General features: G+C 58.7%; 2 protein-coding genes across 3 annotated transcripts; both read right to left on the bottom strand.

The window, feature by feature from the left end:
• Positions 1–1,227: 1,227 nt before the first annotated feature.
• Positions 1,228–4,524, bottom strand: BSND (barttin CLCNK type accessory subunit beta). Its single transcript, XM_068199160.1, has 4 exons — positions 4,225–4,524; positions 3,131–3,210; positions 2,540–2,782; positions 1,228–1,786 (listed from the first exon to the last, which is right to left on the bottom strand). The coding sequence occupies exons 1-4, from the start codon at positions 4,399–4,401 to the stop codon at positions 1,501–1,503; spliced, it is 786 nt and encodes a 261-aa protein (XP_068055261.1). The 5' UTR covers positions 4,402–4,524; the 3' UTR covers positions 1,228–1,500.
• A 1,403-nt stretch (positions 4,525–5,927) lies between these two features.
• On the bottom strand, positions 5,928–12,406 carry TMEM61 (transmembrane protein 61). Of its 2 annotated transcripts, none has more exons than XM_068198841.1 (3): positions 12,382–12,406; positions 8,916–9,316; positions 5,928–6,231 (listed from the first exon to the last, which is right to left on the bottom strand). In XM_068198841.1, exons 2-3 carry the CDS (start codon positions 9,260–9,262, stop codon positions 5,946–5,948), a joined length of 633 nt encoding a protein of 210 aa, XP_068054942.1. In that variant the 5' UTR covers positions 9,263–9,316; positions 12,382–12,406; the 3' UTR covers positions 5,928–5,945. The 2 variants fall into 2 exon arrangements, with proteins under 2 accessions (XP_068054942.1, XP_068054943.1); XM_068198842.1 differs by lacking the exon at positions 12,382–12,406 and adding an exon at positions 11,974–12,104.
• Positions 12,407–13,023: the final 617 nt, after the last annotated feature.

Here is a 13,023-nt window from a genome sequence, read left to right as displayed (position 1 = left end):
CAGAGCCACCATGCTCCCCCACCCGGGGAAGGACAGGCAGGAGCTGAGTCCATGCAATCAATCTGGTAATGCTTCCCCCTGGAGAGCGTCTCACAACCCTGTGGCAATGTTTAGCCAACACTGGAGCCTTCATTCCCCCGCCCTCCTGTTGGCCATAAACACCCCAAGTGCATAGGTGCTCCCTGACCTTCTGTCTGGCTGCTTTGGTGACACCAAGGTGAGTGAAGGGTGCAGGAGTGTCACAAGGGTGTGACACCTCAGGTACAGCCTTTTCTTGCACACCCTGCACTGTACCAGCCAAGCACTCCCTGGGTGGCAAGGGAGCACAGGAACATCCCTGCAGGGCTCTCGTGCCCCGTCCCCCTGGGGTGCTGGGGGACACCTTTCCCCCACTTTTGTGCTTGGGGGGTTGGAACTGCAGGGGTTTTATGCTCCCTTCCAGCTCAGTTCTGTGATTCTGTGGAATTTGCTGAAGTCTCTGCCAGCAGACGTGCGCTCCCAAGCCTCCTGGGGCCATGCCAGGCACAGGCAGACCCAGCCCAGCTTTCCCAAAACAGAGCACGGGACTCCCAGCATCCCCATGCTGTTGGTCGCACTGATGCTTTGATCCAGACCTGGGGAGGCTCAGCCTCACAGATCCCTGCAGTCCTGAGCAGCCAAAGGCTGTGGCTTCCACCAGCTCTGCCATCTCTGTGTGCTGGAGACAGGCTGTGGAGAGCCCCTGTGCTGTCCCTGTCATGATGACAAACCAGGCTGAGATCCATCCACGTGGTTTGGGACAAACACTTTTTATTCACAGAAAGTTTGGGGATGATGGGAGCCAGCGTGCAAAGCCACCTGCAGCTGTTGACACCGACCCAGCAGACAGTGTGCAAAGCCACCACCTCAAGTGCCATCACCAGGGGTTTGGCTCAGCTGTGTCCTCCTCCTTGTGCCCCCAGGAGTGCTGGAAGCTGGTCCTTGTGCAGGAGATAGGGGACAGCACGATCTGTCACCTCCATAACCCAGCCTGGAGATACGAAGGCTGCCTGCTGCAGGAGACTCAGGATCAAATTTTAATTTCAGCAGAGCTTGGGTAAGTGGGAAAAAGACTTTGAGGACATCTCTGCCTGATAAAACCCACCCGCACTGAGCGGGTTTTACCTACCTAATCCTGATCCTGTTCCAAACAGCACAGCCAATCTTTTCCCTTCCCAAGCACAGTATTTAGCCCAAATCCCCCCCAGCTCAGCTTCTCTGTGCCCACCCAAATGGCTCTGGCAAAGAGGCCTTGTCCCATATTCTGTTGAATTCCGGAGCTGGGTGTTCCCCCTTTGGGTCTGGGGGAAATGACAGCCTCCTGAGTGGCTGGGTGTGCACAAGGGGTGCAGCACGGCACAGGGACAGGCAGGATCCTGGGGCCACTGCACTTTTGGGGACAGCCCCCTTTCCTCCAGGCTGTGACCTGTGTGTCCTCTCCGTGAGGTGAGTCCATGCCAAGTGGCCATTCTTTCCAGGAAGTCAGTTTTCAGGCTCAGAAAGGCCATCACCCTCCTTGAGCAGAGCATCCGGCTCCTCCTGGAGCCCATAGTAGAGCTCATCCTCCATCGCAGGGCCTTTCCAGGGGGACCGGGGCTGCTCTCCCCGCCCCGGGGAGCTGCTCGGGGGGCGACCGGAGTGGGTGGAGCAGGGCAGGGTGCGGCTCTGTGGCGTGGGGCTGCCGGGCACGGAGCCCTCCAGCGATGGCGTGTCCATGTCCTCCAGCAGGGATGCCAGCGGGGCATCCCCCGGGGCTGGCTGGGTGGGGCTGCGGGGACAGGGGTACAACAAACACGGCTGGGCAGGAGCTGTGGTCCCCCCGGAGCGCTGCTCAGGCAGCATCCCAGCATCACTAGTCCTCTCGCTGGCTGGCTGGAGGGACCTAGGATGTCTGTCCCTATCCCAGGCCTAGGTGCCTGCTTTTTTGGGGACACCTCTCTGCCAGGTTCCTGCTGCCCAGGGGGTGAATAGTGGTTGTCCTTGCATTTCCTGAATCTACAGCTGGGACGGGAAAGCACTGCACCTATCCCAGCTGTAGCTACATTTTGGCAAGTCCTGTGCCCTGAGCCTGAACAGTGACCCCAATCACCTGCAGAGCCCTTTGGAACCTCCCAAACCAATGCTTGGGCATCATATGTGGCACCTGGTTTGAGGGTCATGTGCTGTGCATCTCATTTTTATCAAAGTCTGACCAGGACCTTTGGCGTTATTCTTGTGAGGAACACCATTTATAGTGATAAAATGAAATAAAAGCAAAATGCAAAAACGCAAACATCAAAATGCAAATTGCAACCAAAGGCCATCTAAATTTCCTCCGGGGAAATAATTTGGTTCAGAGAATCCTCGTGGGTTGAGACACCATCCCCACCATTCAGCGGGGCCAAGGGTGTGGAGGCTCGGTGCTGTGAGGGCAGCAAAAACCCCTCTGCATCCTCTCCCTCCCCCAATGCTGGGGGTCTGATCCCCCCATTTTCACCCCACATCCCACCAGTGCTACCCCAAGCCCGCAGGCACCACATACCAGCTGCCTGCTGCTGCTTCCAGGCGAGGTGCCAGATCCTGGAGGGGCTCTCCAGCCCCCCGCAGCTCCCGGTGGATCTCTGCTGTGGCCTGCACGGCTGGCTGGGAGCAGCTGCGGGATCTGGGCTGCGCCGTGCCTGGGGCTGGGGCCGAGCTGACCACCTGCCTCTGAATCTGCTCGTAGGATGGCAGGCTCTTCTCGTAGGTGCTGCTGGCCTCTTGGCTGGGGCAGGGGGCAATCAAGCTGCAGGCAAAGGGATAACAGGGTGCTGAGCAGACCTGGACTCCATGGAGCCGGGAGATGCTCAAACACTTGCACACAGGGCTCCATCACCTGAGGCAGTGGCTTTAGAGGCCACCAAGGCCGTGTCAGTGCCCACACCAGCAGCAGAGCCAGGGGATGCCTGCAGGAACACCACTGGACGCTCTGCATCCTCCAGCATCACTCGGGCTCAGCCCTGGGGGGGCTCAGGCAGCCCTTGCCTCTCCCAGCCTGATCCCTGCTTGGCATTTTGTGCTGCACCAGGTGCAGCTGGCCCCAGTGCCAGACCCTGCCCTCAGGGCACACACATCACCCTGCTGTGGGACCCACCCCGTGTCCTTCTGTGGCAGCACCACGGGTTTGTGGTCCAGGAACCGCTCGGCCTCGAGGTCCGCAGGGATGAACGTTATCTGGGGGGAAAAGAGAGACAGAGCCCAGGGGCTGTGCTGGGCATCACAGGGACCCTCGGGCCTCACAGTGGGAAAAGGGCTAGAGTGTCCCTTCAGCTGGGTTTAGTGTCTTTTCCCACCATATTTGGATGTGTTCCTTGGAAATGACTTTTTTGAGGGAAATCAGTAAGGAATGGATGAATCCAGCACAGCCCTGCTCTCAGTGCCTTTCCCCCTGTGGAGTTACACGTGCCCCCAAGCCCAGAGGGAGTCCCAAGGCCCACAGGGTCAGGGACCTCACTGAGGGTGTCCCATCCTTGAGCCTCAAGCATGGTGGCAAAGCCACCTCTCCCTCCTAGCTGGGGCTGTGCTCAGCTTTGAGGGGAGCTGGTTTCTGCTCCACCACAGTCCCAGAGAACACAGCTGCTTTCAGACGTCCCGGCTTGGTCCTGGGTCCTGAGGTGGCTCCCCCACATTTTGGAGGGCAGCCAGGTTGTTGATGGGCCATCCAGCAGTGCCCAGATCAGTCCTACAGATGCCCTCTCACTGGAAAAAGCCCTTTTCTGCCAGACCCGTTTCCCAGGGCCGGGACGCGTGGCTGCGCTCCATGCCGGCAGTGCCCTCTGCCAAGGAGACTGCCAGGTGAGGACTGGGCTCCAGGGGGCCGGGACCCTCCAACCTCCATGGCCACCACAGTCCCTTCTTGGGAGTCCTGGGAGCCTGCCAAGCCCCGGACCCCATGGAAGGGGCTGCATGGAAGAGATGGACACAAGTTTATTTCCTTGGGATTATTCCCTGCTGCCTGTTTGAAAGCAAAGCCCCAGGCTCAGGGGGTGAAGGAGATGGGGCACATCCTGAAGGCATCAGCAGGGCACAAGCCCCCCAAAACAATTCCCCTTCCAGATTGCTGCAGCTGTCTTCCCCTGGGGAAACTGAGGCACAGCCTGAGGCTGCACATCCAGAGCAGCCAAAGCCCCCCAAACCCAGCTGAGCCCTCAAGCCCCCCAAAGTGATCAGCAGCAGGAAGGATCCTACCTTTGGGTAGCACTGGCACATGCTCCATGTGATGCCCACGGCTACGAGCAGCACACCCAGGACACAGAAGGTGATGTAGTACTGGGGCTTTTCCACGCTCATGATGAACATCCCCAGCATCACCAGGAAGAAGCCCAAGATGATGAACCCGTAGCGGAAGGTCTTCTCCTCTGCCATGGGCTCCGGGTGGGGGAGGCAGGAGGAGAGATTTTGGGAAGCCCGTTCACCTCGGCTGCTGCCTGCTGAGCACACCTGCAGCGTAAGGCAAGGAGTGGTTTCTCTCTCCAGAGGCTGCCAGGAGCTGAGGATCAGCTGCACGTTGAGCTGGTCCTGCCCAGGGCTGAGCCAGCCAGTTTTTAATGGGTTTGTAATGAATGCAAACACTGCCCCGCCGTTCACACTCCAGTGGAGCCACCCGGCACGTGTCCGGGTAACCTTCCCTGCAGGCACGCTCAGCCGGACCCCACACCTTGGGAGGGGACGGGGGGGGACAGGGAGCACGGCTGCAGGGATGGGGACCCAGAGACCAGCTGGTGCTGTTGGGATTTTCCCAGCCCTGGGCACTGGAGCTGGACTTGGTCATAAATCAGAGCTGGCACAGCCCCAGATAGGGGGGATGCCAGGGCCCAGCATGTTCTCAAGGGCTGCAGGGCTGCAACAGGAAAAGAGGGAGTGCTCCAGGCTCTTTTTGGAGGCCAGGGGGTTTGGAACAGACCCTGCCTTGCTCTGGCTGAGTGCTAAGGCTGCCTCACTGGGCTGTGAAGGAGGAACTAAAGCCAGAAAAGGATGGAGTGAGGTTGGTCCACCCAGGGAGAGTAAAGTGTCCCTGTGCCCTGTGTACACTTAAGCATGAGCTGGGGTGTTAAAAGGCATCTCCTTCCCACCACACATCTGACAGCCAGACAGTATTTGTTTTATTCCCTTGATTTATTCCCTCATTTTATTCCCTTGATACACCTGGTTTATGACAAATAATAATATTAGAAACAGTATGTTAGACGTGGCTCTGGCTCCTCAGCCACTCTGCAGCCCTGCAGGGCCACAGGGGGCCCAGGGCAGCGCTGAATTTCGGTGGGATGCAGGAACTGGCAGCAGCCCCTGCCACAGCTGGCCTTTCCTCTGGGCAAGGCTGCGCGTGGAGGGCAGGGAGGGAGGGGGCTGTGCCACTCAGGATGGCTTTTCTAGGAGGCTGCCTGAAATGCCAAGTGCAGTTGGATGCTCTGACCACAGGCACGACCCACTGAGCATCTCTAACACCAAATGAAGTGAGGCATGGGGAGTCGGTATTTAGGGAAGAAAGGTGGAAGGGATGGAGACAGGGCTGGAGGGGCATTGCAAAGGCAGAGAAGTGAATGGTGCAGACAGAGCTGGGCTTTCTCTGCCCAGATTACTCGGTCTGTGCTGCAGATTTATTATTGAGTGGGCAGCTCCCAGCCTGACAGGAACTCCCCAGGGTGAGCAGGGAATGCAAAGCCTCTGAAACCAGCAGTGGTTTTATTAAAAATATGAAAGCTTTCAAACATGCCAGCTACCCCCGACGCTCTGAACACATCTCCCGCGGGCCCCACAGTCCCCACAGCGCCGGACGCCCCGCTGGGACAGCCAGGAAAGCCGGGCTGACCCTTCCCACTCCTCGCCCACCCTCCTCTCACCCCCGCCACGGAGAGGCTCAGTCTAAAGCTGAGGGACCGGGCAGCCACCCGCAGAGTCCCGGCCCGGGCTCAGAGCCCCCGGACGCTGATGTTCTCATAGCTGGGGGGAGGCGTTGCCTGCGGCTCCTGGGGCTGTGCCGCGTCCAGCCAGGACGGGCTGGGGCGGAACAAGGCGCTGTCGGAGGAGCTGCGCCGGCGGCCGCCCTGCCAGCTCTCGTCCTCCTCCAGGTAGCGGTACAGGGGCGGCGTGAGCTCCTCCTTCCTCCCCGGCGGCTGCACATAGGCCGGGGCAGCGTGGGCAGGTCTGCAGGTCAGGGCTTCTTCATAGGTGGGGATGGCACTGGCATCCCAGGTGCTGCGAGGGGAGAGGAAGAAACCCAGCAGCGCACACCATCAACATCCCAGCACCCAACTACAGCATCCCAACACCCAGCTGGAGCATCCCAACACCCAGCTGGAGAATCCCAACACCCAGCTGGAGCATCCCAACACCCAGCTGGAGAATCCCAACACCCAGCTGGAGCATCCCAACACCCAGCTGGAGAATCCCAACACCCCTGGAACATCCCCACACCCAAATGGAGCATCCCAGCATCCAGATGGAGCATCCCAGCACCCAACTGAAGCATCCCAACACCCAAATGGGGCATCCCAACACCCAAATGGGGCATCCCAACACCCAGCTGGAGAATCCCAACACCCAACTGGAGCATCCCAACACCCAGCTGGAGAATCCCAGCACCCAACTGGAGCATCCCAACACCCAAATGGGGCATCCCAACACCCAAATGGGGCATCCCAACACCCAAATGGGGCATCCCAACACCCAGCTGGAGCATCCCAGCACCCAAATGGAGCATCCCAACACCCAAATGGGGCATCCCAACACCCAAATGGGGCATCCCAACACCCAGCTGGAGCATCCCAGCACCCAACTGGGGCATCCCAACACCCAAATGGGGCATCCCAACACCCAAATGGGGCATCCCAACACCCAGCTGGAGCATCCCAGCACCCAACTGGAGCATCCCAGCACCCCTGGAACATCCCCGCACCCAAATGGAGCATCCCAGCATCCAGCTGGAGCATCCCAGCACCCAACCGGAGCATCCCAGCACCCCTGGAACATCCCAACACCCAAATGGAGCATCCCAACAACTAGCTGGAGCATCTCAGCACCCAACTGGAGCACCCCAGTGCCCCATTAACTGGAGCACCCCAGTGCCCCATTAACTGGAGCATCCCAACATCCCATCAACCCCATTGTCTGGAACATCCCCAAGCATGATGAACACTTGTACTGGGGACAGCACATGGGCAGGTATTTGCTGAAGTGTCATGTGTCACAGGGTGACCCTGTCAGCTGCTTCCTGGCATCCAAGAGGTTTTGCAAGAGGGTCCCATGGGCAGAAGAGCATCCTCATCATGCCTAACCCCAAATTCACCCCCTGAAGAGCAGAGGCTGCTGACAGCTGAGGGAGCAGTTTGGCACAAGAACCTGGACAAGCACCAAGCACCCCAGGTCACTGTGGTCACACCCCGCTCCCATGCCAGCCAGAGCCCTCCCTGCACTGGCCAAGCCTGCTGCCATTTCCAGCAGAGTTTTCCTGAGCAAACACAGCTTGTGTACAGGGAAAACCTCTGACAACCTTTGTCCTGCACATGGCCCTGCTTGCACCCTACAGCATGGTGCAGCCCCAAAGCTGGGGGTGCTGTGAAAGCAACTCATCATTGCAGACGAAACCCAGCCCAGTGTGCTGGGGAGGCAGCGGGCATGGGAGGGCACAGCTGGTCCGAAGGAAAAGCCATGTGCTCCACAGAGATGCCTCCATCCTGACCTTGCAGATCCCTGTCCCAGAAAGACTGCCCTGGGCTTCTCTGCCAGGGATTTTGCCAAACAGCCTCAGCTTGCACAGGAATGCTACCTTGGAAATGTGGAGAGGGGGATTTATCCCAGCACAGGATGCTTTGCTGGGACTGGAGGAGCTGCTGCAGCACCAACACTGCCAGGGTGCTGCATCCCATCCAGCAGGGGAGCTGGGAGCTCAGGGAAAGGGACATTCCCCACAGGGACACAGCAAAATCCCTCCCTGGGACAAGGAAACTCCCCTCAGACAGCCAGACCTGCTCACAAGCTCACAGATATCCAGAGATGGGCACTGAAACCCCTGGAGAACCAGGAATGTGCCTCCCACTGCAACTGTGTTTTTATGGTTTAATGTTCTGAAGGGTTTCTCTTAGTGCTGCTTTTCCCCAGAGCCCAATTTATGCCGGAGCCAAGATCTTTGCTGTGACCCCATAAAGCAGCACTGGGAAGAGCTGGCTGGCCCTGCTTCCACAGCAATCTCCAAAAAAAATAAAAGCCTTTTTATCAAAAAACTTTTAAATGAAGAAGTGGGAGCAAATCTCAGGCTCACACTGGAAGATTCAGGGAACCTCAGAAGCAGCAGTGGTGTTCAGGGCAGGGTAAGGAGTCTTTCTGTACCCTGAAATGGGCTTCAAAAATGACCTTCTGCCTACATTTCTATCTTGATGCCATCCTAAGGATTATTTTCCTGATTTTTTTTTTCCCATTTAACTCCCTTGTAAGAAAGACTTTGCTTCCATTAAAGATGTTATAAACACCCTCATCCTTACAGAGCATTGCAGACCTGGCAGACCAGCACTGGAGCTCTGAGTGACCCCTCCCCACCACCACATCCAAACCTTCTGGCAGAAAACCAATGTGTTCTTCTGCTTGATGGCCCTGCTAAGGACATGTGTCCCTCGGCACGTGATGGCCCTGCAGGGCAAGGAGAGCTGGAGCGGGCACAGCCAGCGTGGGCACGGAGGGGGTGGGCACGGAGGGGACTGCAGGGCTCGGGCTGACATTAATGAGCAGGAGCATCTGCTCGGGGGGCAGGAGGAGAGCACAGAGCAGTGTCGCTGCCTCTGTGACTCCACCAGCCAGCAAGGCTGGGAGCAGGTTTAGGCTCAGCGACAGCCAGACCCATCCTCCGCCTCTGCCCACCCAGGCGCTGGCAGGGACGAGGCTCCCACCTGCAGTTCCACTTCTCCGGAGGCTCCGCCGTGAAGTACTGCAGGTCCCTGGGGAAATGGTACTGGTAGCGCCGGGACACCACCCTGGCGTTGGCCTTCACGGACCACAGGAGGCCGAAGATGAGCAGGATGCCGCCGATGCCGCAGCAGAAGAAGCTGACGGAGCGGAGCAGGGCGCTGGAGGAGGAGGAGCTGGGGACGGCCTCGGCTTCTCGGGGAGGCAGGAGGCGAGCCCCGGTGCCGGAGCCCACCTCGCCGTCACTCCACCAGGCGAAGCACAGCGTCCCCGTCACCAGCAGCACGGCCCCCGTGATGGTCAGGCCGTAGCGGAAAGAGGCGGCTGCCATCCTTCAAGAGAAGGGTTTAGGAGGGGAGAAGAGCGAGGCAAGGCATGAGAGAGCCTGTAAGACAAAAAAGGTGCCAGGTTTGAGAGGGAGAAGCTCATGGAAGACCTGCCAGAGGAGAAAATGACTGAGCAAGGAGGTCCCCGGGGCTTGCAGCCCCTTTAGCCATTATTGTTATCCATCAGAAGGGGCATTTACACCATCTCAGATGAGAAGCCCTTGGGAAGAGCAAAGTCAGCACCAGGTTGGACCCATAAACTTCCCAACAGCCTCGTAAAAACATCCCAATTTTCAAGGAACAGCTCAAAGGCAGGATGGACACCCCAGCTCCAGGCACTTTCATAGCTCTTTTCTTTGGGTTTTATTCCAGACTTCCTCCCAGACTTGGAGGAATGCCAGCTGGGTTTCCTGGGTTTTCTAAGCATGGCTTATGGAAGAGGTCGGAGAGAGGAACATAAATTTAAGATGTCATCACTTCCAAATTATCAGTGTGCCTTTTTTCTCCTCCAGAACTGATGACATTGGAAAAATCTGCTCAATCTTTATCCACATGAAGTTTGGCACACAAAACTTTGCTTGCCTGGGTCAGCTCCAGTGCAAATTTTCTCAAGTTCCTGTCAAGATTGATCCTGCAGGTATTATCACCAGCTTCACCCTCCCTATCACGGTGGTTTGGGGTTGGTTTGACGACCAAACAGGTGAGGTAGTGCCACACTCTCCTGCTGGGTGGCCCTTCTCAGCTAAATGTCACATGCAGAGAGATTCCCTGGTGCTGGAAAACTTGGGGAGGGGGAATTGGTCACTAATCTCAATTCCCATTGCTTTCTCCAGCAAACAGCAAGCATCTGCTCCCTCAGCTTGTGCATCCCCAGCTCCCAACTAACCAAATAACCAGGGAGGCAGAGCGTGTGTCCTGTGTAACAGGACCATCATGTGGTGGCTTTGGTCTCCATTCCTCCAGGCAGGGCTCATCTCCTACAGAGGGGTCTTAAATTATACCCTAAAATCTGGAAGTGCAGAGTCAGAGCCAGGCAGGGAGCAGAAGTCCAGCATGGACTTGGTGTTATCAAGGTCAGGTGGAATTATGTTATTTCAAGATGATATTTATCAGATGGGCCCATTAAATGGAAAGCCAAATTACCTTGTAGTGAAAGAAACATTATCTGATCTAATCGACATTTAATGAAGGAATCTGATGAGAAGTGAGATTTAGGAAAGCTGAAGGAGTGGGAGCCCCAACAGCTCACTCCAGCTTTTGTCCCAGGGTCACAATCCCAAAATGCCACCTGGGCTGGCTGTGGCCAGTGGTCATCAGCTGTGGCCACCTGCTGGGAAGGCAGTCATGTTCCTGGGCTGAGAAAAGGCAGAGCTTCCCTCTGTTATGGGGGGCATGTTTGGATGCTCCCTCCTGAATGGCAGGGGCTTGGCTGAGCTGAGATGGAGAAGAGAATGTTGGAGATGGTATCGGATGCTGCCAGGGATCAGCATCCCCAAACCATCACTGAACATGAACAGGACACAGCAGAAGAGCTGGACTCAGGTTGCCTTGCAGCAGGAGATGCTCAGGAGAGCACTGACCTGTGAATGCAGCTCATTTGGACAGCAATGCATTTTCATGTAGAAATTTCAGCGTATTGTTTAGAGAAAAAAAAAAATCACCCAAACCCCCCCCCTACAGCAAAGCTCTCAATCCAGCTGCATGGAAATGTCAGGGCACTCCAAACTGAAACACTGGACTGAACCTGCACCAAGAGTTAAAATGTTCACCTGCAACAAACACTCTCCTCATTCTGGGGTCAGACTGGTGAGGTTTAGGAGATGCTCTGAATTCCCCGGTGAGATTTAGGAGATGCTGTGATTCCCCTGCCTGGGCACGGGGAATTTTGCAGCCTCCAGCACTGAGCACATCTGGGAGAGCTGGCAACGAGAGGGAGGCGGAGAAGCCTCCGAGGGAGAAGCCTCTGGGAGGTGATGGATTGACAGCTCGAGAGAATAAGCTCTTCTCTCTCCTGACAAACCCAGCGCAGCGCAGGGAGCTCCCCCAGCCTCCCCGCACGTGCTCCCGCAGCGCCTGTGCGGGGGCAGCTCCGCCGCGCTGGTGCCATTGCCACCGCTGGATGACACTGCCACCGCACCGTCCCCTTGCCAAGCCCCCTCTCGGGCTGCCACAGCTCTCCTGAGCCTCTCTGAAAGACTCGCGGTGTTTTCTCAGCACACCAAGCGCTAGAAGAGTCTGAAGGAGCAGGGAGCGAGGTGCGAGGCTGGGGCCGGACCCGAAGCTCCCGCAGCCTCTCCCGGCTCCACTCCCGGGGCGCTCAGCAGCTCTCCCTCCCCATGAGCATTCCCAGCACACGTTTGCACGGAGCCACAGCAATTGCCGGCTCTCTAATACCCTTCTCCACTCTCCGAGCCCCCCTGACATTTTGTTCTGCCCTGTCTCCTTCTCTGACCTGCTCTGAAATAGTTTTCCGGGGAATAGATTTGCACGTTGCATGTACAAACAGATAATGTTGATAGTTTACATAGTTCCAGTGAGCCGCTGAGAACAGCAGCCCCCATATAAAGTTATGCAGATGGTGATTCATAGGGTCTACTAAGCATTACTCAGAAAAACGCTCTTTTCAAGCAACACGAGAAGAGAAAAGAGTTTTGAACCTCTCCCACCGCCATCAAGCAGAAATCCACCTCCACACCCGTCCCTCCACGGCACTTACAGACCGTCCTTCCGTGCGGGGCTGGAGACCTTTAATCACAGAAGAACGCCGGGCAGAGATGCACCAAACAAAGCGTGAGCGTGTCTACAGGGAGACCCCTTCCCGCCTTCATCCAAATTCGCTATTTTGTTGTGATAATTATCACTGAGGGTTTGGTCCCCATTCAAAGCAAACTAACAGCGATGCTTTAGAAGAGCTTCCAAGAACTCCGGTGCGCTCAGCCTCCCGAGGCAGGTGCGGACAGAGGAGAGCACATGTGTCCCCTCAGCCCGGCTTCGGGGCCACGCCTGAGCCCCGCGTCCCCTCTCCGGCGGTGGCCATCCCCGCGGCACAGCCCCGTCCCGCCCGGCACATCGCCCAGCCGGGGGGTGCCCGTGTCCCCCACCCCCGGCCCCGCCGCGTACTCACCGCCGCCGGCAGCCCCGCTCCGGCCGAGCGGCGGCTCCGCCGAGCCCGGCCCGCGGGGCGGGCGGGGCCGGGGGCGGGCGGGGGGCGGCGGCGGCTCGGGGCGGGCAGGGACCGGCGCTCCCTCCCGGCACGGCACGGCACAGCCCGGCCCGGCGGCTCCCGGCTCCCCGCAGCCCGCTCCCGTTCCGTCCCGTCGGGGCGGGCAGGGACCGGCGCTCCCTCCCGGCACGGCACGGCACCGCCCGGCCCGGCGGCTCCCGGCTCCCCGCAGCCCGCTCCCGTTCCGTCCCGTCGGGGCGGGCAGGGACCGGCGCTCCCTCCCGGCACGGCACGGCACAGCCCGGCCCGGCGGCTCCCGGCTCCCCGCAGCCCGCTCCCGTTCCGTCCCGTCGGGGCGGGCAGGGACCGGCGCTCCCTCCCGGCACGGCACGGCACAGCCCGGCCCGGCGGCTCCCGGCTCCCCGCAGCCCGCTCCCGTTCCGTCCCGTCGGGGCGGGCAGGGACCGGCGCTCCCTCCCGGCACGGCACGGCACAGCCCGGCCCGGCGGCTCCCGGCTCCCCGCAGCCCGCTCCCGTTCCGTCCCGTCGGGGCGCGGCGCTCCCGGGAGTTCGGGGTGCAGAGCTCGGGAGGGTCCCTTGCGG

This window comes from Anomalospiza imberbis, chromosome 9, assembly GCF_031753505.1.
Source record: "Anomalospiza imberbis isolate Cuckoo-Finch-1a 21T00152 chromosome 9, ASM3175350v1, whole genome shotgun sequence".
Taxonomy (NCBI): domain Eukaryota; kingdom Metazoa; phylum Chordata; class Aves; order Passeriformes; family Viduidae; genus Anomalospiza; species Anomalospiza imberbis.
This window is presented reverse-complemented; position numbering and strand designations above follow the sequence as displayed.

What these genes read in the sequence shown, in the direction of transcription:
- BSND (XM_068199160.1), bottom strand. Translation starts at nt 4,401, where the DNA reads ATGGCAGAGGAGAAGACCTTCCGCTACGGGTTCATCATCTTGGGCTTC. An exon ending in CTGCCACAGAAGGACACGGG is followed by an intron (nt 2,783 to 3,130) that starts GTGGGTCCCACA and finishes CTTTGCCTGCAG; the next exon opens with CTTGATTGCCCCCTGCCCCA. An exon ending in GAAGCAGCAGCAGGCAGCTG is followed by an intron (nt 1,787 to 2,539) that starts GTATGTGGTGCC and finishes CTGTCCCCGCAG; the next exon opens with CCCCACCCAGCCAGCCCCGG.
- TMEM61 (XM_068198841.1), bottom strand. Translation starts at nt 9,262, where the DNA reads ATGGCAGCCGCCTCTTTCCGCTACGGCCTGACCATCACGGGGGCCGTG. An exon ending in CCGGAGAAGTGGAACTGCAG is followed by an intron (nt 6,232 to 8,915) that starts GTGGGAGCCTCG and finishes CTCCCCTCGCAG; the next exon opens with CACCTGGGATGCCAGTGCCA.